Source organism: Zootoca vivipara, chromosome 14 (genome assembly GCF_963506605.1).
Source record: "Zootoca vivipara chromosome 14, rZooViv1.1, whole genome shotgun sequence".
Classification (NCBI taxonomy): domain Eukaryota; kingdom Metazoa; phylum Chordata; class Lepidosauria; order Squamata; family Lacertidae; genus Zootoca; species Zootoca vivipara.
The window spans coordinates 53,809,988-53,837,914 of NC_083289.1; the positions used below are offsets into that span (position 1 = coordinate 53,809,988).

Below are 27,927 nucleotides of genomic sequence, written 5' to 3' on the forward strand. Positions count from 1 at the left end.
GAATCATTTGATGAGAGGCACTTAAGGAATGTTTTCAAGGAATGAACGCCCTGTGGCCCTCCAGCTGCAGGGATGGAGGTGGGGGGGGGGGCTGCCCTACCTGAGTTACCTGGCCTGTCACTTCTGCAGACAGTGGGGAGGTGAGAGGGGCTGAAATGGAGATGAAAAGGGCCAAAGCTGCCTTCTCTCCTGGTGCAATGGGGGAGGGGGCCTCCTGGGCTCCCCCCTCCAGCCAACAGGAGCCTCGCTTTCCCCAGTGAGTGCCCCAGTGGTCCTGCTCAGTGCCTGATCCCCCTGGCAGGCCAAGCAGCCTTCCTTTTAGCTTGAGTCTGATGGAGCAGAGTCCCAGGTGGGCACCGTTCTCTGTTCCCAGTTGTTGTGTTTTGAGTTTCCCTTTTGAGGAAGTGTTGTGCATCATTTGTGGAGTATTGGGAGGAGATGGGCCTGAGGTGCTCTCTCCCTTGGTTCTGGCAAAACGCTCCCTGCCTGTATTTCAGAGGCTGCCGTGACTTTCAGGTTCTTGGAGGGTCTTTGTCAGCAGTTCCTTCCTCCTCTGCCTCGCTGTATCCGCTCTCCCCGTTGACTCAAGGTCCTTTCTGGTCTTGTTTGACTTCCTATTCTGCTGGGAGGCCACATTCCTGGCCAAATCCAGCCCACCTGCGGTGGCAGTTGTTGGGCTCAGACTCCCACCAGCCCTGGCCAGAGAAGATGATGGAAGCCCAGCAGTGTCTGGAGGGATTGCCCACTCATCCCTGCCGCTGAGCTTGTTCTTTCCCACCTTCTTGCAGAAGAAGATGGCTTCTTCCATCGCCAGCCAACTTCTCTGCCCTTTTCAGCTGCTCTGTTGGGTTTTACCTTCACCCAGGTGCATGGGCATAACCAGGATTTTTGTTTGGGGGGGGGAGAACCAAAGTGATTGGTCAGTTACTTTAGTATTTCTATTGTTTCCTTGATCTAAGGGGGCAGTTGCCCCCCCGCCCCTCTGGTAGGTTCAAGCCCAGGTGCTGGCTGACTCATCCAGCTGAGATCTGAAGCCCTTCCCTTCATTTCCTTCCCACCTCTTGCTTAAAACAGAAGCAGGTGGATTTACCTTTATGGAATAATCTCAGATCCTGTAGCAATGCACAAGTTAGTAAGAGTTGGGATGTTCGCTGCGTCCCCAGGCTCAGCCAGGGCCCACAACCCAGGAAAGATGGAGGTTTCTTTCTGCCTTTTGAGAAAGCCACGATGCCTCTGGGCTGCAAAGGCAGAGCCCTCCCCCATAACAGTCATGGAGCTGCTTGTATTTCTGCTGCACCTCTAATTCAAAATGCCTCTTGCAATGGAAGTGACCCTCCCTTCCCTTCTGCCTGCTCTTTGGAGAACCTTCGAGGCCTAATACCAACTTGCACTTCCGAGCATTGATATCCTTGCATACGGTAGTAACTCGGAAGCCCAATGAGGTCTCAAAAGGAAAGGGGTGAGGGGGTTTGACTGGAAGGCAGTCGGAAATTGAAGCGGGAGGTGCATTTGTGACGCAGCGCAAGTCCAGGAACCTCCTGCACTGCAGGCAGGTTTGCAGCTGGCTGCCCCCCTCACCCTCAAGCTGCAGAGAGGATGCCTGCAGGGGCCAGTCGATGGAACCTGAGCAGCTCAGCCGGCACAAGGGAGCTATATTTATCCTGCCTGGGGTTACCCAGCCACAGCCAGTAATAAGCGCTGGGGCCTTGGCATGGCTGCAAAGAAATCCAGGGCTCCCAGGTTTATTTTACTGAGGTTTAGAGGCCACACTGCAGGTGCTCAGTCAAGCCTGCGAAGTCTCCAGGAGGGAGAGCCTGTAAGGAGGATGGCAGCCAGGCAGGGCCCTAGAGAGAGCCTGGACCCTGTGTCCGCTCTCTGCTGCTGCTTGTGCAGGAGCTCTTTTTCACAGCATCTGTCATTCGTTCCCTCCCTGCCCCTCTCCCTCCCCTTTTCTTGCTGGGATGGTCCAACAGTTTCCACTTAGGAGAAACAGGAGCTGTGTGACTTCATCATGAGCACCTCGGTGTGGATTGCAGCTCCTCTTGTATGGAAACAAACGAAGCAAGTTTCTAACTTGGGTGCTTCTTCTCCATGCCCTTCCTCTTCATATTCTGAACCACAGGGAATGTAAATAGACTTGATCGTTGCAGGATTTGGGGTTTGTAAGAACTGCTTTTGGGGTGTGTGCATGGAACAAACAAAGCCCCCCCCAATTTGCCATTGATGTGCCCAAGCAAGGAAGGTGGGGTCTGTGTGCAAGAATTGGGGCACTATCTGGCACTACCTTTCTCTAGCAATCAGAGTACTTTTGGAGGGTGAGGCCTGTAAGGCAAAAGTCAAGAGAGCTGGACCCTACTAGTCCAACACATACTAACACAGCTGGGGAGCTGGCAATGAGAATGTGTGAACATCAGCCAGTGATCAAAGCCAGCAGCTGTGATCCCAAAGTCCCAGGGGAACAGGAGGCAGAATTTCCGCCAGGTGCCTCCTGCTTCCCCATTCTGCATGCATCTCTTTTGCATGGGGAAGCTACTGGCCGGTGGCATCCTGGCCACCAGCGTGCTCGCAGTGTTCTTATCTACAAGGAAAACTAAACAGGATACCCCCGAGTTTCACTTCAAGCGATGGTTCTGCCATTGTCCACCAGCCAGCAGGCTGCATCTGGCAAAGCTGAGCTGGCTTTCCTGTGTTTCATCTGGGCTGAGCTGAAATGGATTTGGAGAGGAAAGTGCCATTCCCCAAACTGCAACTTGCACTGAAATATCCCCCTTTATTTCCTCGTAACACGTGAGTATTTTACACTGCTCCCAAGCAAGGAACGTTGCTGGATTTGGAGGTTCCACCTGTGGCAGCCACCAAGAGTGCTTGGGGGAGGGTGAGGTCATCCTTCCAGACATTTGGCCCATTTCCCTCACTTCCAGAGTCAGGGAGACAAAGGCTCAGCCTCCTGGAGGAACTGAACTTTGCCCTTTCCTGTATGCCTGTGTCTCTTCCATCCCCAGCAACAGCTACACGGCAGAATCACACAACCCAAGGTCACCACCAGCTTCACTAGAGCCTAAGAACACTTCTTTTTAATTTGTAGACCTATATGCCAATGCAATAAGTGGTACTTTCAACCTTTCTCTTCTACAGCATGTAAGAGTCTACTTTTTTTAGGGGCCATTGCCTCTTCTCCTCTGCCTCCCTTACAAACTGTAGACATTCATATGATTGGGACACTCGTTCCTTTCTTGCAGCAATACTCCAGCTGAGATAGTCACATGGCATTTCCTTCTTGCATTGGCTTACAAATCACCCAGCAGGCCCTTTTCCTGCATATTTTCATTTTAAAATTGCCTACAGTGAGCATAGAAAAGTGGGCATCATAGAAGTAATCACTAATAGGCTTTTTGGGGATTTTTTTTTTTGGCATTTTTTCACAAGGTCCCTAAATTTGCACACACCACCTGCAACGCAAACCTCTCCGTTTAGTGGAGGAGCTATGCGACTTCATTTACTTTTGGAATATGAGACCATTGTGAGAACTTCATGAAAGGTGTCCTTCATTGCACTAATAGGGCCTACTGTGTTCTATTCTACAGATATACTGTGTTTCCCTGAAAATAAGACACTGTCTTGTATTTATTTTTCCTCAAGAAGACACACTATGGCTTATTTTCAGGGAATGTCTTATATTGCACAAATGCTTAGAAATCCTGCTATGGCATATTTTATGGGTATGTCTTATTTTCAGGAAAACATGGTATCCACAATGTGCAGTCCTCTTTCTCTCTCTCTGTATGTGTCTCTCTCTCTCCTCATCCTCTCTCTGCACCTTCTCTTAAATCTTTCACCCAAAATCTCCAGTATTTAGCAGCCTACAGCAGCAAGGCCATCAAACAGTTATTAAAAAGGTGTGGTACCTCTTAAAATAATTAAATCACAGAATTGTTGAGTTGGAAGGGACCCTGAGGATCATGTAGTCCAACCCCCTGCAAAGTAGGAATATGCAGTTGTCCAATACGGGGATTGAACCTGTGACCTTGGCGTACCCAAGTGAGCTATCTTGGATTTCAAAACAACCTCACATTTTGCCTGTGCCAAGGGGTAAGCCTTGGTGACCTGCCTGCCCCTTTGGAGGCCTAACTGTTCACGGAAGGATGTGCCAGCAGCGCAGCCGCAGCACAGAGGAGGGGTGTATGCCGTGTGTGTTTTCTCCTGGTAACTTTCTCCAGGCAAGCAAAACGCCTTTCTTGCTTGGGCAACCAGCTGGGCATTTAACCAGGTGTGCAGTCCATCCACTCTTCAAAGCGGCAGCCATTCTGGAGGACTGAAGAAAAGAGGAGCAGTGCCAGGTTTAGAGCTGGGCTATTTTCAGAGGCTAGGAGGAACAAGGGTGGGAGCTGGTAATCTTTTCTCTTTGCCAGGCAGCAGTGCAGATCTATGCTGCTCAAAAGTTTGCACCTTTAATTCGGGACTTGCGGAATCCGGCATTGCATTCCTCGGCCTCCCGCCACTCTGCATTTGGCCACTAGAGGGTGCGTCTCGGCTGCCGCAGTTTCACAGAAGTCAACAGACCGGGTAGGGGTCTTCTTTTCAACCCGGGACATTGCGCTACGTGCGAATGCTGAAAGGGAAAGCAAAAGCATGTGCATCCTAGGCAGGTTTACACTTTCTGGTTCACTCTTGTTCTGAACAAGTCCAGCTATTCCCACTCCCGGCCGTCGCCTCGCAGTAAAGGACCATGAGGTGCTGAGAGCCATCTTTAAATATCTTGTCCCGTGAAAGATGGAGCAAACGTGCTTTCTGCTGCTCCAGACACAAGTAGATGGATTCGACTTGCAAGGAAGGGCATTCTGAGTAAATATCAGGAAGAGCTTTATGAGGGGAAGAAGTGTTGGACAATGGAGTAGATTTCCTCAGAAGGTTGTGGGCTCTCTTTCCTTGGACGTATTTAAGCAGAGGTTGGATGGCCATCTGATATGGATGCTTTAGCTGAGCTTCCTAAATTGCAGGGGGTTGGACTAGATGACCACTGGGGTCCCTTCTGACTCTACAAGTCTATGACTTTATTATCTTGGAGAGGGGAAAAAGGGGGCTTGCAATGGCTGGCTGGTGGGCACCGAGTGCAGAGCAGAGTCCTGGCTCTTCAGCTCTCTGCAAGTGCCTCTGGGGTCGCTCTGTCCTGTTGTCCAAACCAAAACAGGAGGGTGGGAGTCTCCTGACCCAGAGGCTGAGTAGCTGCAGGCATTGCCATGTTGGGACCCCCAACCAGCCAGCAACTCCAGGTGAAGGACCCCTGGGCTCCTGGTTGCTCCTGGGGTGGTGGCTAGTGTCCCTCTTCTTGTGTGGCAGCTGGCTTCTCATCAGGGTGGATGACACTGGCCAAAGTGGACCAAAGCTCTGGGTTCCAGCACCCATTTCAAGTTGGCCTAGAACTTGTCAGACTTGCATGGTGAATATTGCAGAGCAAAGCAGAGCTCTCTGCCAGCCAACCATGCTCCACATGCCCAGCGGCCTCACCACTTCTCTGGAGGGACGGGGCTTCCAGCATTCCCAGGGCTGCAGACAGCAATCAGGGCCTCTTGCCAGAGGCACGGTGGGAAGAGGGCCAGGGGTTTGGCTCAGAGCCTGTCAGGTGCTGGGAGTGCCCAGAAGGCAAGGGATTGTCACCTCTGCAGCCATGGAGGGAGTCTGGGGGCTCTGAGAAAATGGAGGAGGAGGAGGAGGAGGAGGAGGAGGAGGAGGAAGGCTACCAGCCAGGCCCAGCAGGCAGGCATCACACAGGGAAGAGCAGACACAACTTTGTGGGGCTGTCAAAACAGCAACAGGGACAGGTGGGAAACACTCTTTTGCTTCCCCATCACAGGTGGGCATTTGACCTTGTGAGGGTGATGAGCTGACTGCAGAGGGAGCACTGCGGACCCCCAGGGACCCTCCCAGGGGCCAGGTTGGCTGCTGGCCCTGACAGAAGGGGAGCAGTGGCCAGAGCAGAGTTACCCAGAAGCACCACAGAGGGCAGCTGGTGGTTGGGGGAGTAGAGGACCTCCTGGAGGGGCAGTTGCAGGTGGGACAAGAGCTATGGCCATCCTGCTCTATTATGGGGCAAACATCACACATCATTTCTAGCTTGCTGTGGAGGACTGGTGTCCTCTTCTCTGCCTTCTTCGTTCATCATAGTCCTGACTTGTGTGGGCATCAGGTGGGCACCCCGTTTCCTCTCCCACCACAGCTCTGTTGGGGATAGTGGGTTACAACGCCTGGAAAAAGTTTGCTGTGTAGGCTGAGCCACTGTTTCATTAGTTTTTAGGTGTGTGCTGTCCTGACAAAGAGGGCCAGGATAATGCCATCATGTCAGAGAGAGCCTGTGGAGGGCTGTGGCTTGCTCTTGGGGGGTTCTGTTTGGGCAAACCCTGAAGTCGTGTGCCTGAGGCCAAAATCTTTGCATGGGGCGTCTAGATAGCTGCCTGCCGGCTGACAGGACATCACTCTCTGGTTCACCTGGCTGCTGCTCTGCCTGCTGCCATTTGGTGGGATTGGTACGTATGTCTGAGGCTTGACCCTGGACTGCGGACATCCTTCACTTCCGAGGCCACAGGGACATTTTGTTGCTCACAACTTCGCCACCACTTCCTCCTGCAGGGTCCTGGGCTGGAATCTGCCCTGCCATGGCAGACTTGGCATTCTTGACGTGCTTTCGGTGGCTCTCTGCGTCCTCGGCTCCCTTGGTGTGGCACGCATACAGTACTGTACAGCGTGTCCAAGAGGCATCCCAGGGTGTCAACTTACCACAGGCTTGTGCAATGCGTTGGAGGGGCTCCTGCCCCCACCTGCCCCTGCCTCTGCCCCTCACCCACAGGGAAAGGAATGAGACCTCTCTCCTACATACAAGGTCCTGCTGGGCTCCTCTCCATGGAGACACTTCCAAGACCTTTCTGTGTGTGTGTGCGTTTGTGTTGTGGGGGCAACGGGGAGGCAGGGGCAGGAACCATGAAGGGAGTTTCTGTGGTTTGTAGCAGCAGCAGCGGCAGCACCCCCCACCCACTTGCTGGTGGTATTTTTAGCCAATGAGGGAGACTGCTTGGGTGTTAAGCCCATAACCTTCAGCCCGTTTTGCTGCAGAGCAAACATCCCTTAACTATCTGCAGGTCAGCAGAATTCAGAGCTCGATATAGTTGGAGGCCTCCAGTTTGGGGCCAGCGAGGGCAAGGAGGGCTCTTTATATAAGGCCGTGAAGGTCACAGGAAGTGAGGGGCCAGGAGCTCCCACCTGAGTCCAGCCCCCCAAGGGAGCTCCTCAGGTCTTTCACCACTGAGGTCTCCACAGGGAACCAACCACTGAGGTTCTGCCCTTAGTTCCAAAGCACCCCAGCCCACCTGCCTCTGAGCAAATGCCCCAGGTCTCTCCATGTACAGGTCAGAGCCCCATGGCTCCCCCTGCAACCATCCCCACAGCCTCTTCCCGGGCAAAGCTTTGGGGGGGGGAGGAGAAGGAGGAACCCCAGGCCAAGGGACACTTCCTGGGAAGAACCATTGACCTATGATGGTCAGAGGGCATCCCTTTCGGATTTGGGCGCACTCTGAAGCAGCCAAGGTCTCTCTTTCTAATGAGCAAAAGCAAAGCATAGTCATTATGTTGACATTGTGGTGCTGTGCCTTTTATATTCTAATACAGTATAAGACAGCCAGGCTTCTCCAAGGCAGGCAGGGAGGCAGCCTTCTTGCCTTGGAGGTTTTGAAGCAGAGGTTGGATGGCCATCTGCCATGGGTACTTTAGTTGAGATTCCTGCATTGTAGGGGGTTGAACTTGGGGTCCCTTCCACTTTTCCATTCAATGATTCGATGATCCTAAAGCCTTTCAAAGAGGCTGGCCAATGCTTGGGGCCTGGGGCCTTCCCCCAGGTGGCAGGGGTGGATGGCCTTCAGCTACCTACCCTGCACAAAGGAAAAGTTTTGCATGGGCAGATGGGACCTGCCCCTTGGCATCAGATGTGGAGTTGCTGCGGTTTTCAACGGAGGTCTGCTGAATTCCAGGCATCAATTTCAGGCCAATAAGAAATGGTGGTGGGTGGGAGGCTCAGGAAGAGCACAAGTGACCCCTTCTCTCCTGGGATACTGGCCAGATTCAGTCACCATTTTCCCTGGTGCAGGGGCCCTGACTTGGAGCAGAGGGAAATAGACCCAGACAAAGCAGCTGGATAGTTGAGGCCTGGTGTGGATGGCGTAAGGGCTGCATTCCGAATTCGGCTCATGTTTTTCTACAATGACAACCGGGACACAAGGAAATGATTGGCTAACTTGAACTACTGGTTCACATTGCTTACTAGGGAGGCCGCCCCAGTGTCTGGGAGCAACTGCCATTAGGAGCATAGGAAACTGCCCTGTACTGACCCCACTTTGGTCCACACTGATTCCCTGGCTGTGGCTCACGGTCACCAGGATGTCCACCAGGCCAGCTAAAGATGCTGGGGATAGAAACTGGAGCAGGTGACTCCCTTGTTGCAGCAGCTCCACTGGCTCCTGGTCTCTTTCCTGGCACAAGCTAACAAGGGTGGTTATGCGGCTTAAGTCCAGGTTACCTCAAATGACCCTGCCTGGGCTCTTAGATCTTCAGGAGGGTACTCTTCTCTTGCTCCTGCTAACCTCCCAGGCACACTCAGTGGGGAAGCGGGAGATGGCCTTCTCGGGGGTAGCTGCTCCCAAGCAACTTTTGAACTCCCTCCCTGGAGAAGCCAGGCTGGCTCCCTCATTGATGTCCTTCCATTGGCAACAGGTTTTTGGGAACTGACTAAGGTTGTTATTTTTTTAAGGAAAGGGCTTTTAATAGTGCTGTGCTGTTTTTACTACCTGCATTTTAATAGATTTCCTTTCTATATTATTTTAATTCTATTTGAGTTTAATTACTTTTAACAATTATCTTTTACATGTTTTTAGCTTTTTGCATTTTGTTGGTGCTGTTTTAATTGGTGTAAGCTGTCTTGAGTCCTGGATCTGGGGGAAATGAATAATAATAATAATAATAATAATAATAATAATAATAGGACTCTTCTGTATTTGGGGTGTGCTCTATGCAGTAGGAGTGAGAAGGAAGATACAATACCAATAAAGAAGAACTTTCATTGCCAGCATTTGCATCCAGACATGTGAAACATCCCACAAGGCTCGGGAGATTTTATGAGTCAGTTCCCGTTTTCAGCTCTGCCTGCGCTGTTTGGAGAGAGCCCTGCCTCTCTCATGCACCCCTGCCAGCATATTCAAACAATAGAGACTGATCTAGGTTCACACAGAGAGAGGCAGGTGGGTTTGGACTCCTTAACTGTAAACTAGCTACAGTGGTACCTCAGTTTATGAACACAATTGGTTCCGGAAGTCTGTAAAATAAACTGAAGCGTTCATAAACTGAAGCGAACTTTCCCATTGAAAGTAATGGAAAGTGGATTAATCCGTTCCAGATGGGTCCGCAGAGTATTCAACCTGAAGCGTACTTAACCCAAAGCATGGGTGTAATTTGTTCCGGAAGTCTGTTCATAAACTGAAGCGTTCATAAACTGAAGCGAACTTTCCCATTGAAAGTAATGGAAAGTGAATTAATCCGTACCAGATGGGTCCGCGGCGTTCGTAAACCGAAAATTCATAAACCGAGGTGTTCATAAACTGAGGTTCCACTGTACTTTGGAAGGATCCGTGCCATCACATCAACGCAAACGTGAGGTTGGCGAAGGAGGCAACTGACCCCCATGGCCTCTGTCTCCTTTTCTGTCCAGCTTTCCTTAGTCCCCAACAGAAGGAAAAGTAGAGCAGGAAATTTCTGGATGCACAGAAGATGAACTTTGAGAGGAAACAAAAAGTGTTTGGTGATTCCTACCCTTACATGGTACTTTGGGATATGCTAAAACCTTTAAAAAGTATTTAAAGGCAGCTGCTTTCTCCCTCCCAAGCTGCTCCTCTCCTTCCTTGGCTTTTCTCTTTCTGTACTTGTAACCTAGGAAGGCAGGAAGCCCAGCAGAGAGAGAGGGCCAGCCAGCCGGCGCTTAGGCTTGCTCAGGGTTTGCCTGTGTGTAATCCAAGCTATATTCCCTCCAACCAGCATCAGTTTGCACACAGTTTATTGATAGGAGCAAGAAAAGCAAGCTGGATTCCAAGCCTGGTAGTTGGGACAGGGTTAAGAATATCTTTATAAAAGCCTCCTCAAACTGCGCATCAGTTTCAACATCCCTTTAATAGGAAAGGGAACAGCCTGCAAAGGGAACGTATGCAAATCGTGTGCCCCAAGTGAAGCACGCAGGCCGTTTTGAGGAGGGAGGCAGGCTGAGCGTAGATCAAACTGACTGACCATGTTCTGACTATTTAGAACTGCAAGTTTCTGCCCCGGATGGCACAGAAGACTCTGCCACCTTTGCCGAAGGAGGCTTGTTGCCCGGAGACCCAAGCCTGGCAGAGAAGGAGAAGCTGCTCTATGGAGACTCTGCTGCTGCTGCTGCTGCCACCGCTGCCACCCCACCTGGGACAGGAATTCCCTTCCGACCCTTAGACAGCCAGGAGGAAGCTAGCACAGGTGTGGAAGTAAGCCCTCGTGCTGATGGCTCCACTGAGGCAGCTGCTGAACTGGACACCAGCTCCTTGGAAGCTGAGGGTCTGGAAGAAAAGGAAGCTCTTGTTGCTGAACCACAGAATGCCCCCGACAAAGGGCATGACATGGATGGGCAAAGGGAAGCACCTGAGCCATATCTTGCAGTCAACAAGAAGGAGGTTTTGGCTGGAGAGGAGGCTGAAGAGAGTGAGCAGGCCCAGTCAGAGGGAGTTGCCAAAGATGCTGCCCCCTCCCAGAGCCTCCTTGTGCCCCCTGTCAAGACCAGAGAGGACAACATCACTGCTGACTTGGGCAGAGAAGATGGAGCTACCTCTGTGGAAAGACGCTTTAGTGATGGCTCCCCTGCAGTGAGCACCTTGGGGGCACCAGGCAAGGCGCCACAGGAGCCCCATCTGTTAGACGGGCAAGAAGAGTCTGAGGAAGCAGAGGGGGGAGGAGACACCAGCCCCCATGAGGAAGAAGCAGAGGAGGAGACAGCGGGTGTTCCTGGGCAGCTTGATGCAGAGGATTCGGAGGAGGAGGGAGAAGAAGGGGCTACAGTGGCCAGGGAGGGGGATACTAGCCTACAAGAAGGAGAAGGTTCTGATGAAGATGAGTCTGGGGGGAAAAATGATTCTGAGGAAGATGAGGCTGAGGAAGAAGACAATTCTGAGGAAGATGCGGCTGAGGAAGAAGACAGTTCTGAGGAAGATGAGGCTGAGGAAGGAGACAATTCTGAGGAAGATGCGGCTGAGGAAGAAGACAGTTCTGAGGAAGAGGAGGTTGAGGAAGGAGACAATTCTCAGGAAGATGAGGCTGAGGAAGAAGACCCTCAGCCACAGGAAGATGACAGCACAGTGGAAGCCGCAGAAGAGGGTGCGACTGCCTTGGCAGGAGAAGAAGCCATGGTCCATGGAATAGGAGGAGAAGAAGAGGGTCCTGCCCCATCAGAGAGAGAGGGGAGAGCAGAGGAGGGGGAAGAGGGGACTTCCCCAGGGAAAGGTGTGGGTGAAGTGGAGCCAGGAGATCCCAGCCTGACATCTGACCCTGAGGCTGACACCCACCTCCAGCATCAAGAGGGAGGCCCCAGTGAAGCAGAAGCAATGCCCACTCCTCCCAGCAATGAAGACACCCTCAGTGGTCATGAAGAGGCATCCTCTGAGCAAGCCCACCCAGTCCCGCCTGCCGCTAGCCCAGCACCTCACAGCAACCCTCCAGCTACTTCCACCGCTGGTCAGTTCACCTGGAGAGGTTCCAGCCCCCTTCATGCCATATTGAAGGGCTAAATAAAACAGCTCCCACACACAATATTCCCAACAGACCTATCCTGGCTGTCAAGCCCCCCTCCCCTGCCCCCTACCCCATTGCCTTTGCTCATCAGCGCAGGACAGTGAAGGGGTAGGAGTGAGGAGAGAAGCAGAGGCCCAAGAAGCTTTGGAGAAGAGTTTGGGTCAAAAGGCATTTTGCATTTTTTAGTGCAGATCTAAACAAAGCAAGGGTGGTGGGCCTCTCTCCCTCTAGGTGTTCTCACTGTTTTGCTATGTGCTTCTACATTTCCTCCCCTTCTGTTGGATGCAAAATCTGCAGTGCCCTTTTTGCCAGTTTAAAGCCTCAGCTATATGGGGAAGGTTACCAAGTGGTCCTGTATGGGTTGTGGTCTAGAGGCAACCAGTTCAGCATTTCTGCAGAAAATACTGTATTTTTCTGTGTATAAAACTATATCCCCCCTAAATTTTTAAAGTTTAAAATTGGGGATTGTCTTATACATGGAATGTTTAAAATATTAATTTCTTATTTTTGGGAAAATATGGTAATACAAAACCTGAACCAACAAAAGCAGTTCAAGTTTGTTATAATGAGGCAAAAATCCAAGATCTCTATTATGTCAAATGGTCTGTGGGTTTTTTTTAATACAGCAAAGCGGGAACATGAATAATATTTTTTGCATAACAACAATAATAAAATGAAACATGCAAACAAGCTGCATGTTTCCTTGAAGTCTAAGGATAATTTTAATTCTCTGGCATGTTGCCTGAAGGCCTGTCGCTTGGAGGGATTTTCTCCAGCGTTTTGACAAATGAGCTAAATAAATTCACCACGTTGTTTTTAAATCCACACAATGTCCCCCCCCCCCAACTGCACAAAGAAAACCCCAGCCCACCCCCCGCAGCTTCGACCAGTAAGGTTCTGAAAAACCCTCTAGAGGCAATTAATTGCTGCCATGACTGTCAGGAGGGGGTGTTGCTTGGAATAAATTCCATGCCAGGAATGTTCATCTGATCACCTGCCATTGAGGGATGGGGCAGGAAGCAAGGAGGAGCTTCCCTTTGTTAATGCTGCTCTTGAACACACAGCTGATGCCAAAGTGTAACCAGAGCTGTATCCAGTGGCTATTTGGGGAACAGGAAAGTCTTCTCTGCAGCTATCGACTGCCTTGTGGGGTAGCCTGGGCTCAGCTCCCAGCTGGCACCACAGACCTGCGCCACCACGGGGCCTATTCAGTCAGGCTCAGCAACGAGGCAGGGCTCCAGTGACTCCCAGGGACATGGGAAGGAATTAGTTCAGGAGCGGTGGAGGAACTGGGACAGGCATTTTGGACCACAGAGACAAAAGGGAATCTAGTCTGCAGTCACACAACTGGGTGGCAAACATTGTGGGCTGATATTAAATGCTGTATTGTTTTAATATTCAATTGGGAGCTGCCCAGAGTGGCTGGGGAGACTCAGCCAGATGGGCGGGGCGGGGTATAAGTAGCAAATTATTTATTTATTTATTTATTTATTTACACGTGACGGGGTGCATTATTATACTTTATGAAATTTATATTCCACCTAGCATCTGAAAATTAATTGCCTGACCATGTGGCCAAACACACTTTGTCAGGGTGGCAACAGGAAGGACCCCTTCAAGAAGCCTCTCACTGTCTGGGGGAGCAGCTGGTCCCCCTGCCCCTCCTGAGGGGGAATGTGAATTGCATCAGAGAAAGAGCATGGGCTTCCTGCCATGTAGCTGTATTTTTCTTCATATACTGTACTGTATATAGCTTTTTCATAATACATTACAGTACAATAAAAAACAAGCCAATCTAAATGAAAACACAAACATAAAAAGGAGGAGAAAATACAAAGTCCTTCCCCAAAAGTAGAGCTTAACCCAGTGCTCTTTTTCTAGAAAAAGAGGTGCCGGAACTCACCCTGAACTCCTCCTTTGTTCTCTTATAATGTCAATGGCACGAACATGAGTTTGACCAAACTGCTGGAGGCAGTGGAAGACAGGAGTGCCTGGCGTGCTATGGTCCATGGGGTCACGACTAAACGACTAAACAACAAATGTCAATGGCGCCCACCTTAGAGGGGCCGGAACTGAGTTCCAGTGAGTTCCAGCTGGAAAAAAGCCCTGGCTTAACTCTTGTCTTTCACCGAAAGGGATGGACCCTCCCAGTTCTTACCTGGGAGCATCCCTTTCTTCTCCAGTCTCTCACCCTGGGAGATCTTCCCTTCTCTGATTCTCACACAGGGTCCTTCACCAACCAACTATCACCTTCATGTGTGTATAATCCCAATAGTGGCCCAGAGTAGAGGACACACACACACACACACACACAGAGAGAGAGAGAGAGAGAGAGAGAGAGAGAGAGAGAGAGAGAGAGAGAGAGAGAGAGAGAGAGAGAGAGTAAAATAAAATAATAATAGAAGATAATAATGATAATAGACTAGAATAATAAGAAAAAAGGAATAAAAAGGACATCCAGCTGTTCTTCCTTCTGCAGCTAAGCAATATTTGTCTCAAATTCATTCATTTTCCTTTCCACACTAAAAGTGGTTCTCTAATTAGTTATCTTTGTTTACACAAGAGTCTCTCCACTGTGGTCATATGTTAAAATAATATTTTTTAGTTATTTATTTATTGTATATTCATTCACACCCAGTTCCATATCTTATAATTCTATTTGCCGTTATTTTACTTCCCAATTGAAACAAAAACCTTCCATTTCCACTTCTTTCATTTCCCCCCCAAGAGAAGCGCCAGAGGCTTGGAAGCTTTTTACTCTGAATTCACTCCAAATTGCACACACAATCCTTTCTCTCTCAATTCTATCTCTGCCAGCTCAGGGTGTCTCTTGATCTCTTCATCCATGGCTTCATTCCACTCCTCCAACACCATAACTTTGTCATTTGGCTGTTTCATTCCTCTAGACACCTGTGTGAAGGATTTATCCATTTCATAATCTGCTGCCTCCAACTTTACCATTTCCCTCTCCTGTTCTGGCTATCCTTTATCAATACCATTGACCAAAGCTTCTGTGTCTTCTTTAATTCCATTTTCCATGTCTTCCTTCTCTGGTCCATTTTCATTCACCATTTCAAAAACCTCAGCTCTGATCTCTTTTAATTGCTCATCCAATAATGGTTGTAAGATGCCAACAGTCAACAGAGTTGATGCATTGCCATCCTGAATATTCTTGGTCTTCTTAATAGCTCAGTCTTAACCTTAAGAGGTCCAGTACCGAGGGCCTTCTGGTGGTTCCCTCGTTGCGAGAAGCCAAGTTGCAGGGAACCAGGCAGAGGGCCTTCTTGGTGGTGGCGCCCGCCCTGTGGAACGCCCTCCCATCAGATGTCAAAGAGAAAAACAGCTACCAGATTTTTAGAAGACATCTGAAGGCAGCCCTGTTTAGGGAGGCTTTTAATGTTTAAAAAATTATTTTATTTCATTTTTCTGTTGGAAGCCGCCCAGAGTGGCTGGGGAGGCCCAGCCAGATGGGTGGGATATAAATAATAAATAATAATAATTATTATTAGATCTTCACTGTCTCTACCTTCAGTCTCCTATCTTCACAGTATTCCTTATTGAGCTGCATTCTTTTCCCACAGTGGCATGGAAAATTTATTTTTAATTTGAAGTCAGCACTTTCATTGAGAAAACAAGGGACATGCTTAGAGGTGTGGCCCAGGTGCTAAGTGATAGGTGGGAGGCCTGCTATGCCATCTTCTGAAATTCCCTGTTAGGCTTGCAAGTGATGAAGTTATTTTGCATTTTATAATATAAAACCTCAATCGACAGGAGTGTCGACTTGGTTTTAAAATGGTCTCTGCTCTGGTGTATGAACAAGTTCATTTGGAAAAGCCCCGAAAGTGTTGCATGGCATACTGTAAGAGGTTATTCCTGTCATGAGAGACCCCCCCCCTCGCCTTGCCCATCATTGTGAAGTCAGGATGCAGCAGCATCTAAATTTAGAAGATTGCCCTCCGGCAGCTGCCAGCCCCTTAGCTCCGCTTGGGAGGCAAGGTTGGGGGTGGGGAAGGAATGCCTGCACAAGGGAAACCTCACTGCGTGCCAAAGGCCTGGATGAGCACCATGGAAAGCCTCTTCCTTTCCCCTTTGGGAGCTGGGACTGAGCCCTCCCCCTCCTCCTGGATACCTTCCCTGCAGGCTGTGATTCTGTCTCTGCTCTTTCTGCAGAAGAGGCAGAGGATGCCGGGGAGTCTGTCCGGAGGGACCGCACCCACATTGAAAGCACCTTGAAGCTGAAGGAAGAGAAGCCTGCAGATGACTATTCAGGTAGCAGTGGAAGGGGACAGGTTGGTGGTGGGGAGGGGGAGGATGCAAAGATGTCCTGGGAGAGATGGGCACATACTATACCCTGTGTGTAGCCCATGCTGCCTGACAGGGCCCCAAGCTCCTTCTCCAGAGAGGGCCCTGAGGCCCAGTCCATTCTGTTTTCCTACAGCACCCTCTCACATTGCATAGGACCACATATCTGTGCCTCCAGGATCTCATCACTGACCATCAGGCGTCTACTTCCCCTGAGCCTTATTCCTGGGCTTGCTCCCTACTCAGAAGCTCTTGTGGCATCACCAGCTCTCAAACTTTCCCTCTTCCAGCTTATTGAAGGGGCCTGAGACCTCTTCTAGTGCCCTCTGGAAGAAGGACTAGCAGGCCATAGCAAGGGATGATGGTACCGTACAGACGCACTTATGGAGGCTGCCTTCTACTGAGTCAGGCACATCAGGCTCCATAATGTCATCTCTGACTAGCAGCAGCTCTCAAGGTTTTCAGATGAGGGGACAGAAGGATCACCTTAGGTCCTCTTGGTTTTTCATTTTTCCAGCAATTTTTCCAGCAATTTTTAAATTAAAGTTTGTCAGATTTTTAGTACAAATTTATCCCAATGAACCCATTTTTGTATGCAGTTTTTACTGTGCACCTTTTTGCAAGCAGCCTCTCCTAATATATGCTTCTGTGTGTGTCATTTTTCACTAATACCTTCATCCTCATGCACACTTTCCCCGTATATAATGCATTTTTGTAAACATTGCCTGATTGGAGAACCTCATCAAAAAATTTGGGTAAGTGTAAATTTTGAAGAACAGCTGTGTTTCGGTTTGCACATGGTTTCAGAAAGTGTTTATCTGATAGATCTGCTTTTAAGTGCAAACTGAAACAAATTTATCTTCCATTCCTAACCTGGATATAGCAGGGACTGAACATTCGCAGTCTTCCACAACAATCCTTCTCCAAGTGCACAAACATAGAAAAAAAACACACACACACACACACACGGAAGAAACTGATTGATTGCCTCCTTCTGGCAGGTGCAGGAGAATGGGAGCTGGTGGCCCTCCATTCATGGTTTCTCTGGCTCTCCTGCCCTTGCTACTCTTCACCACTGGGTGTCCTCCTCTGCAAGCAAAGCCCTCCTGGCTGGATCAGCAGTGCCATCCCCATCAGAGGAGAGCGGGGGAAGGAGCCCTGGGCTGGAGGCTCCTCTTTAAACCCCACTGCATGATGTGGGTCAGCCTTTCTTTCTGAGGCTGGAGCATCTTGCATGCGTGGACTGCAGAGATCAGATTCCTTGGAGGCATGTACCCAGCCTCCCAAAGAGAAACCCCAAACTGGAGAGCCGCAGAGATGTCCGTGTGTGTTCTCTTGTTTCTCCGAAGATGAATGCAGGTGCCCCTCTGCAGAGTGAGGAAACTGCCCCGTAGGATCTGGGAAGCCACTGGAGGGAGGGAAAAGGAGGTGGAGATGGGGGAAGAAGAGCAAAGGTGTTGCCAAGTGGCATCGCTTGTTCCTCCTGCCAGAAGCACCATCCCAACAGCCCTGCACAACAAAAGGGCAGCCTCTTCCTATTTCAAGAAAACGTAAAATCCTCTTGCATCTCCTTTGCAATGTTGTTGGTAAAACATGTGTGTGTAACAGGGGAAAGGCCAACTGGGAGAGCCGCCTGCCTCATATGCCTGCACATTTAGCTTCCGACTGCCACTGGCCACTTCACTGACCCGGCACTGGGTGCAAGGGGCTGTGGTGGTGGACAGGCTGGTCTGGTTTCTGCTTTGATATGTTCCTCTTGGCCTCCTTTCTCATTGCAGGCACACTGCAGCGGCTGAGGAAGATCTACCACACTTCTATCAAGCCCTTGGAGCAGTCTTACAAGTATAACGAACTACGGCAGCATGAAATCACAGGTGAGGGTTGGGTTCAGGGCACCACTTTTATGTTTTGATGGGCTGCCATGTTTTGTGGCCAATCTTGTGGGGTAGGAGGGAAGTGGAGAGTCAGAACATTCAGCCCAAAGGGGCCTCATCTCACACTGCAGTATTTTAGAAGGCCCTGGTGCTGCTGGAATCAGAAGTAGAAACTTACTAGCAGGACCTACAACAAAATGTTGCAGTGTGGAATGCCCCTGTTCTGGATATGCCCCCCTTCTGGATACTTCATTCTATTCCCCCTTCCACAGCATTCTGTGACCACTGAGCACCTTCTCAGTGGGGTGTTCCCCCACCATTTAGTGTCTGTTCCCCCTAAAATTCATTTCTCCTTCTGCCAGCCTCTGTTTCTCCAGTACAGCCGATACACCCCTGGTCCGTGGACTGTGCTGGTCTTTCCACTCTCAATGTCCTTTAAGCCCATGTGAAAAAGGCTAAGGAGAGCAGATGCCCTTTCAAAATCTCCTTTCTTGTAACCCGGACCAACAGATTCAAGTTACAAGAATGGAGATTTCAGCTAAACACTAGGAAGAACTTTCCGGCAGTAAGAGCTGTTCAGCAGTAGAACAGACTCCCTGTGAAGGTGGGATCTCCTTCCTTGAATGCTTTTAAGTAGAGGTTGGGTGACCATCTGCCAGGGATATTTTAATTGTGATTCCTGCATTGTGAGAGGTTGGACTAGATGACCCTTGGGGTTACTTTCCAGCTCTACAATTCTATGTCTCTGTAAAATCCATCAGACTGCAGAGGGGCTGAGTATGCAAAGAAGCCCCTAGCTCATGATCCTCCCAACTAAATTGGGATGGGATTTGCATGCTAATCCCTGTGGAAAAGAGGTATTTGATGCATGAGCTCCTTGTGTTACTGAATGGATCATGGATCATGATTCCGGCCTCTTTCATAGGGCGGGGGGGAAAGATCCGTTGGCCCTGCATCCTTCCTCAGAGAATGCCAATGCCCACCTTCCGTTCTTGATTGATACCAGCCTAACCAAGCATCCCTTTTCCTTGAGCCTTTCCCTACTCACGTTGCCTTTTCTCTCCCCTTGGCCCTGTCCTCTCCTGCCTAACAGCTTACCCTGGACGCACCTTGGGCTCCTCAGCCACAGGTGGGTATGGCTTCCTGTCACTTGCATGTGAGCACGGCTCCTCTCAGGCAGCCTCTCTCTGCTGAGCAAGGAAGTGTCACAAGACATCTCCCCCACCTCCTTGCTGCACCTAGCAGCCCCTCTTGCTGGACCAGAAGGAAAACGCACCCCTTGTGCCTCTTTGGTTGCCTAAGCTGGCTTCTGCACCATCACCAGTAGGCCTCCTACGTGCCTGGCTGAGCTAACCAGGCTATTGTTAAATAACAAACAACAGCAGCAACAACAACTTATTACTATTATTAAATCTGCACATACAGAAACAAACCAAGTAAATACCAATGCAAACATAATATGAAATATTCATACTTTTGTTTAGACAGAAAAAAGGAGAGATACAAGGGGAGATGGAAAGGAGTACACAATCTTATCACAGTGTTTCTAGTGATATTTGTAGCTCAGCATCCTCCTACATTTTGTTGCATCACTGCATAATGAAAGGGCGCTCTCTCTCATGTATGTATGTATGTATGTATGTATGTATGTATGTATGTATATGTGTATATGTATATATATTGCCTTCCCTCTTACAAGGTCCATCAGCTTTACAATTAAAACATTCTTTTGTAATCCAATTATTCAGTGTCTGTGGGGTGGTTGTGTTTATTTTTCTCCAATGATAACTGTCAGATCAGAAATACGTTACCAATTCTCTATGACATGATCTCTTTTATATCCCAGAAGCCTCCTGTAATGCTCTCAATGGTACTTAATACAACTGCCCAGAATGATTTTATCCTCCAGCATGGCCAAAATATGTGCATAAGAGCAGCATGTGCAGCTTTACATCTCCAGCACATGTAGACCTGATTTAATCTGTCCAGAGTAAGTTACCAACTGATAATGTTCATTTAAAAAATCTTAATGTAACTGAAGGGCCCTTCCCTGGTCCCAGCAGGGGCTTGGGCAACCCTGGAGAGGACTCGCATGGCTAAGAGTTCCCATCTGCTTGGACTGCTCCTGCTTTTGGAGACTGTGGAGGGTGATGGCGGTGAGCAGCTTGTGTGTGCACTGTCATGATTCACTCTACCCACTCTGTGTAGGTTGTGATGCCTTCATCCCTGGCTTGCACTGATTGCCCCAAGGAATGGCTGTTTAGGCTGGACAATGTTCCTGCGAGCTTAGGGGCATGGGTCCAGTTAGTTATTTAAGAGGCGAGTGGAAAATTTTCAAGGGCACACCTGAGCTTTTCCTGCTTAAGGGAAAAAATCACCCTGTGGTATTATTGCTTTCCCTTTGCAGATGGAGAGATCACTTCCAAGCCGATGGTGCTATTCCTGGGACCATGGAGTGTTGGCAAATCCACCATGATAAACTACCTCCTGGGGCTGGATAACACTCCCTACCAGCTCTACACAGGTAGCATCTCTGCAGTCTTAGGCACCTGTATAACCTGCCCCTTTCTGCTAGGGTTGAAAGGAGCTGTCCAATTCAGTTCTCTCAGTTTCTAATTTTTCCAGTCTTGAATCCAGTTCTCTACATTTTGCAGGAATATGGGAATTTCTTCTTGAAAATTCATCAACATTTTAGTGCAAATTTCTCCTAATTAACACATTTTATATGCAGTTTTGACAAATGTTCACATTTTTACAAGCAATTTCCCCTGCTCTAATGCATTTTTGTATGTCATTTTCACTAAAGTTGTCTTTGTTATGCACTTTCTCACATATAATGTGTTCTTATAGACATGATTTGGTTGGAGAGGTGAATCACAAAGCTTGGATAAGTGCACATTTCAAAGGATAGCTGTATTTGTTATCATATTGTTTCGTAAAATGTGAATTTTATAGATTTGGCTTTAAACATGTACTGAATTGGATTTCTCCTCCACCCTACAGCATAGAGGCTGTTAAAATCTCTGTAGGTGGTGTCAGAACAGACCTTTTTGTGGTCAGGGTCCAGCAGTGAGCTCCCTGGTGTGCCCAGGCCTCATATGCAGAAAAAAGTCTCTGCATTGGCCAAGCCAGGTATAAGAGGGAGAGAGGGAGGGAGGGAGGGAGAGAGGGAGAGAGGGAGGGAGGGAGCGGGAGCAGCAGCAGCAGCAGCAACAACAACAACAACAACAACAACAACAACAACAACAACAACAACAGTTTCTGGTAGCTGTGCTACAAGCTCCAGCTTTTCCAGCCTCTCTGGAGTGCACCCTGCTTAGCAGGTCAGGCTACGCCAGGAGACTCCCCATCGGGCTGGCTTCCCTCCTCAGGTGGTTGCCTGACTGCAAGAACCACAGTTGGCAAGCACAAGGGACTTGCAATTTTCTGCCTTCCCTGCATGGAGCCAATTAGGTTGAGCAGGAGTGACCTTTTCAATGTTCTCCCCTCCCCACCTCCTACCACCCTCCGGGACTTCCTTTCTCTCTGATTCCCAATGAGCAAAGCTTTCTATTTAAATGAAATTTCTAAGCAAGATGAAACAAGCTCTGCAGTTTGGGGGTTCCTTTTCTGCATAAGATGCTGCGCAGCTTGTACCTGGTGGCAAAATGCTTCTAAGCACAGCTCTAGAAACTGCAGCAAAAATGTGGTCTCCAGAGTAGAGACGGTTGTCTGAGCTGTACAATCTCCCCTTGCGTAGTGCTATAGCTACCCAGGTTTCTGCCAAACAGAGCAGGGAATTGCCCTCTTCTCTTGAGCGTGGTAGAAGTTGGGACAATGAATGCTGATTTAATAATCATTTAACATCTTCAAGAAGCTATTTGTTTTAAGCCATCGGGGATGTATTCTGAAGTCACAGTCATCAGACAGGAGCAAGGGCTTTGAGGGAGCTGAGATTTTAACTGCTTTTTGCCAAATGTGTGAGTGTGGCCTTTGTTTTGCTTTCTCCTTGAACAGGAGCTGAACCCACCACCTCAGAGTTCACCGTCATCATGCATGGGCCCAAACTCAAGACCATTGAAGGCATTGTGATGGCTGCGGACAGCACACGCTCTTTCTCACCTCTTGAGAAATTTGGTCAGAACTTTCTGGAGAAGCTGATAGGGATCGAGGTCCCTCATAAGCTCTTGGAAAGGGTTACCTTTGTGGATACGCCGGGGATCATTGAAAACCGGAAGCAGCAGGAACGAGGTAAAGCCCTATGCCTTAATGTTCAGAGGGTCTTGAGGTGCTTCAATTTGAGTTTTTGGTCAATCACAAAATTAGAATCATAGAATCATAGAGTTGGAAGAGACCACAAGGGCCATCCAGTCCAACCCCCTGCCAAGCAGGAAACACCATCAAAGCATTCTTGACATATGGCTGTCAAGCCTCTGCTTAAAGACCTCCAAAGAAGGAGACTCCACCACACTCATTGGTAGCAAATTCCACTGCCGAACAGCTCTTACTGTCAGGAAGTTCTTCCTAATGTTTAGGTGGAATCTTCTTTCTTGAAGTTTGAATCCATTGCTCCGTGTCCGCTTCTCTGGAGCAGCAGAAAACAATCTTTCTCCCTCCTCCATATGACAAGCACATCCATAGCTGCCAAGTTATCCCTTTTTTAAAGGGATTTTCCATTATGCTGAATAGGCTTCCTCGCGAGAAAAGCGAAAACTTGGCAGCTATGAGCACATCATCCAAGTCATTGATAAAGATGTTGAATAAGACTGGGCCCAAGACAGAACCCTGTGGCACCCCACTAGTCACTACTCTCCAGGATGAGGAGGAGCCATTGATGAGCACCCTTTGGGTTCGGTCAGTCAGCCAGTTACAAATCCACTGAATGGTAGCATTGTCTAGCCCGCATTTTACCAGCTTCTTTACAAGAATATCATGGGGCACCTTGTCAAAGGCCTTGCTGAAATCAAGATATGCTACATCCACAGCGTTCCCTGTTCCCTATTCATATAGCATTGTCAATAGTCAAATGAGATATCAATATTTTTCACGTTTTTAGCATTTGTTGCAATATGTACGGTACATCAGTTCGACTTCACAGTTTGGCCAAGCTTTTGAATTGCATCCCCCCCTTTTGAACTTTGCTTTCTCCATTGCGATCTAACCATCCACTCAAGGGATAACAGCAAATAGGATGGGGTCCTTCATGCAGGGCAGCTACACCTGCAGTCTTCCAGATGTTTCTGGACTACAGCTCCCATCATCCCTGACCACTGGTCACCCCAGGTGCTGGGGTTGGTGGGAGCTGGAGCCCAGGAACATCCCTGCCTTAGTGAAGCATGGATTTCCAAAGATGTATCACTAAGGGTTCTGGGCAATCATTGTCATGTACCAGATGTCAGAAGGTTCCTGGGCTCTAACTTGATGTTCCTCTTCCCCTTCTCTTACAGGCTACCCTTTCAATGATGTCTGCCAGTGGTTCATTGACAGAGCTGACCTCATCTTTGTAGTGTTTGACCCCACAAAGCTAGATGTGGGGCTGGAGCTGGAGATGCTTTTCCGCCAGCTAAAGGGACGGGAATCTCAGATTAGGATAATTCTGAACAAAGCTGACAGCCTGGCTACGCAAGAGCTCATGCGAGTCTACGGAGCCTTGTTCTGGAGCCTGGCTCCACTGATCAACGTCACTGAGCCCCCCAGAGTCTATGTCAGCTCCTTCTGGCCCCTGGATTACGAGCCCGACACCCACAGAGAACTCTTCTTGAAAGAGGAGATTTCACTCCTAGAAGACCTGAACCAAGTGATTGAAAACAGGCTGGAGAACAAGATTGCTTTTATCCGCCAACATGCCATCCGCGTCCGCATCCATGCACTCTTAGTTGATCGCTACTTGCAGACCTACAAGGACAAAATGACCTTCTTCAGCGATGGAGAGCTTGTGTTCAAGGACATTGTGGAGGATCCAGACAAGTTTTACATCTTTAAAACAATCCTGGCCAAGACCAATGTCAGCAAGTTTGACCTCCCTAATCGTGAAGCTTACAAGGACTTCTTTGGGATCAACCCAATCAACTCCTTTAAGCTTCTTGCTCAGCAGTGTTCCTACATGGGAGGCTGTTTCCTGGAGAAGATTGAGAGGGCTATAACCCATGAGCTGCCAGAGCTCTTGGGGAGTATTGGCCTGGGAAAGAAACCCAGCGTCCTCTCCTGCGACACAACTGGCTGTGGTGAGACTCCAAAGAACCGTTACAAGAAACATTAGTAATCTGTTCAGTGTAACCACTCCTGTGTTCCTGTTGGTGAATGAGCTTATGTCTTATCTGTCCAAGAAGCCAAGGTCTGTTAACCCTTTGAGTGCCACACCGGCAAGAGCTAATATGCAATGAGGACTGGAGTCACTAGCATCAGTGGCAGGGAAGTTGGGTGAGCCTACAGAAGAGAATAAAACACTGTGAATTTCTGATGTTTATTATCTAACCTGTTATTCTAAGTAGGAGGCCATGTATCGAGCTGAAAGTCCAATGGAGGGGCCATTTCTTCTGAGGCAGTCATAGGCCCTTGCATGTACTGAACAAGCAGGGAGGAGGAAGGAAAGATGAGAGTGCTGAGGGCGAAAAGAGGCTGGTCTCCTGACATTAGGAGAAGCACAGGCATGGCCCTCCCTTGCACACAATCTGTATGTAGTTTTTCCAGCTCCCTCTGCTGCACTTGGGATTGAGGACCACAGAATTCATCACCACATGTATAACCAGCATTCTGCTTGAGACTCACAACAGGCCACCATCACTAACTCTTCATCAGCAATCCCCACTTCGCCTGCATCTGAGCATTCCCCCTGTAGTGCATTCAGTGCCCCTACTGCCCCATAACTGAAATTACAGACTGCTGTTCCTCTGGATTCTGCCTGGTCCGAAAGAAGGCAGCTTCCTACTCTCTTGGAAACCTGGTTCAGAAACAGAAATCCTCCAGCACACATCAGAATCCAAGCAGCTCCTGCAGAGGCCATTTGAAGCCTAGCCTTTGGGGAGTCTCATTTTCAGTGGAGGCTACTTTGTATGTGTGTACATGGACACAGAAACCTGCTGCTACAAGCATAAAATTGTGAGTCTTAGCACTTCACTTGCTAGGACTTGGCATGGTGATGGGGCTGGTATCTGAGATCCAAGATTGCCAGGCATCTCCTGCCCCTTTAGCGTCCTCTTGCTGCCGCTACTGCTGCCGCCCTTGCCCTTCCAGGTTTCTCACTGTGGGTTAAAAACTGGCTAGTCTTTGCCTGTCTTTTCTCTTTTATAGCTTCCCAGTTGTTCATTCCCTGCACCTCAGCATCAAATTTTTGTGGTTAATTGCAAATGGTTATTTCTTAAGTTAGAACAAAACTCAGCTTTCTTGAAGGTGAAATAGGAGAAGCAGTCCTTTAGGTAGCACAGCTGATGGCAGTGCTGAGCGCAAACTGGAGGTTAGTGAGTGGTAGGCAGAGATGTCCAGGCCTTGCACCCTGATGATAATGTTCTCTGAGTAAGGGAGCCTGGAGCAATTATGACATCCATGCTGGTATGCCTTATTAATCTTGCAAGGGAGGTTCAAGAAAGGTATAATTAAGCAACCTGAGAAAGACAGAAGTGAAGAAGAAAAGGTGAAGCAGATGAAGATAGCATGATGGATTGGTTTGCTTGCTTTCCCACCCAAATAAAGTATTTGAAATTTGAAAGTTTTGAGGAAATGGACAGCAGGTGAAAATGCAGCTCAGCACCAGATAACAGCTAGGGAAAGAGTCAGTGCAGAGCGAAGCCCCCCACCCCCCAATATCTAGGAATTGCTGCTGCAGCTGCAACTTCCTCCTTCATTCTTCTCTTGTATATTAGCTTCCTACCCTTCTCATGTCACCAACTGCTTCCCACCCTGCAGTGCTTTTTCCAAATCAGATGCTCTGTTCTTGTAAATGGTCCTGCATCTGTCTCTACAACTGGTGGAACAGAAAAAAAGAAGTATGCTGCAACTGGCTCCCCAAAGTGAAAATTGCCTTGCTCTCTGAGGAAGCAGTGACCCCAACAGATGGGCCCCACCGCCTCCATTGCCTTTCTCGTCCTCATGTGTTGTGTTTCCCCTCTTCTCCTCTTCTGCCACTTGACTTTCTTGTTCTCATTCATCTTTCTTGCCCCCTTTCTTCTTATGCATCAATGTACTACAGGTCATGTCCAATGAGATGAGGTTGTTTCCTGCAAGATGCACTTAGCAACTTGTTCCGTGTGGGGTGCAAGTCTCAAGTGACAATTTGGATGCAATGGCCACCCCCATGGTCTATAACCCACAGGCACAGGTGTCTTGTCCGCTGGCATGACTTTGAGGGCTGCTGAGGAGCAGTAGGATCTGGGATGACACCAGAAACCCAATACAGCAGAAATTGCAATTCACTGGTAGTGCTGAAAGAAAAGGGAGTCAAGGTGTGCAGCTGCCTGCTGCTTGCTGGAATGAGATGCTGGGAGGTGGGGAGAAATGCTGAGCGACAATCTTGCTAACTTGTGCTGAAAGGTGGCGATTCAGCCCAATGCACTGAATAAAACCTCCTGGTTCCTTGGGACTGCAACATCCCAGGGCTCCCCAGGTCCCGCCTTGCACTCCTTCCCTTCCCCCACCCTCAAATCCACACTCAGGGTCTCTTTTGAGTGGTGCCCACTTCACAATAAAATGTTCTGTTGGCACTTGACAATCACGTGGTGTTTCAAGAGCAGTGGAAACTCCAGCACCGAAAACTAAGTAGGTGATTTCTCTGGGGAATTTTAGCCATTGACAGCATGGCTGAAATAGTTTGGCATCCACCTAAACTGGCACTGTCTGAGGATCAGCCAGAACAGATGGTTCCTAGCATTACCAGTCTGTCTCTTCTCAGTCCTGAGAATATACAACTTTGTGGGCCACTGATGGGGGGGGCAGGGGAGCCTGTGTACTTCTCCAGTTGGTTAAATTACCAAAACCAAATCAAATTCACTGTTGTGTGCTTCTTTTGAACAGGAATTTGGACAGATACATTTAAAGGAATTACATAGCTGTAATATATTTCCAGTTAGTGGTTCACAATAATAATCTGTATTTGGAGAGACCATGTACATCAGCCATTCTAATAAATTCTGATCTTTTCCAATCACATTCCTTGATGCTTTGTTCTGTTGTAGAGAAGACATATTTGAGCTGGTAGATAAAATAATTTGGGGTCTAGCAAACTGGTGAAAGGATGCTCTCAGATGCACAAACATGGTTAGTTGCCTTATTTACAAAAGATGAGCCAAGACCTGACTTTGAGCCAACTCTTTACTTAATGATGACATTGTAAGCACTCTTCTCATCAAACCTGCAGGCCTGAACTTTAAAAACCCAAGGAAAGTGCTTTCCTGTTATACTGCTCTCCCCTGCTTTTTGGCCATTTCAGTACTATCCTATCAAGTCTACCAAAATATCTGGATTAATCCTTTTGACTCCATTAAGTGGCTGCACCCACCTATTTCCACTATGTTCTGTCCTGGTTTTTTCAATAATGGGTGATAGTTGTCATACATTGGGAAAATAAATAATCTATTAGAAACACAAATCTCTTATTAGCTGTATTTTGTTTCACTAGATTATAATTGTGGTCTGAGTTTTGGTGAGGTTACTGAAAGGGTTTCCCCTCTACAGTGAGGAAGGAGGAAGTCGTTAGGGGAAGGCTTCAAGCTGTAATCAGGAAGTGGCTAAACCACAATAGGGTGCTGCAGAGATTCTTTCCTTTCACTCTGTATAGCTCATATGCTCAGCTTTAATGCCGATTCTCTGTTGCTGTCAATGATCGGGATTCCCAAAATCCATCACTCTGCTTCCTAATATTTTGAAGGCCTAGATTTAGTATGCTTTAGAAAACGGAAGGATGTCTGCAGAAGTGTCAGATTGGATTGTCACTCACATC

At 48.6% G+C, this 27,927-nt stretch overlaps 1 protein-coding gene across 2 annotated transcripts in view; it reads left to right on the top strand.

The window, feature by feature from the left end:
- SRL (sarcalumenin) overlaps positions 1-27,137 on the top strand; it is a 29,012-nt gene extending 1,875 nt beyond the window's left edge. Inside the window, exons 2-8 of one of the 2 annotated variants that reach the window (XM_035130874.1) lie at positions 10,333-11,784; positions 16,012-16,110; positions 17,922-18,017; positions 19,111-19,146; positions 20,425-20,541; positions 22,014-22,247; positions 23,444-27,137. In XM_035130874.1, the coding sequence (XP_034986765.1) occupies positions 10,333-11,784; positions 16,012-16,110; positions 17,922-18,017; positions 19,111-19,146; positions 20,425-20,541; positions 22,014-22,247; positions 23,444-24,255 (2,846 nt within the window). In that variant the 3' untranslated portion in view covers positions 24,256-27,137. The remainder of the gene's footprint in view (positions 1-10,332; positions 11,785-16,011; positions 16,111-17,921; positions 18,018-19,110; positions 19,147-20,424; positions 20,542-22,013; positions 22,248-23,443) is intronic. The other variant, XM_035130875.1, reaches the window with a different exon arrangement.
- Positions 27,138-27,927: the final 790 nt, after the last annotated feature.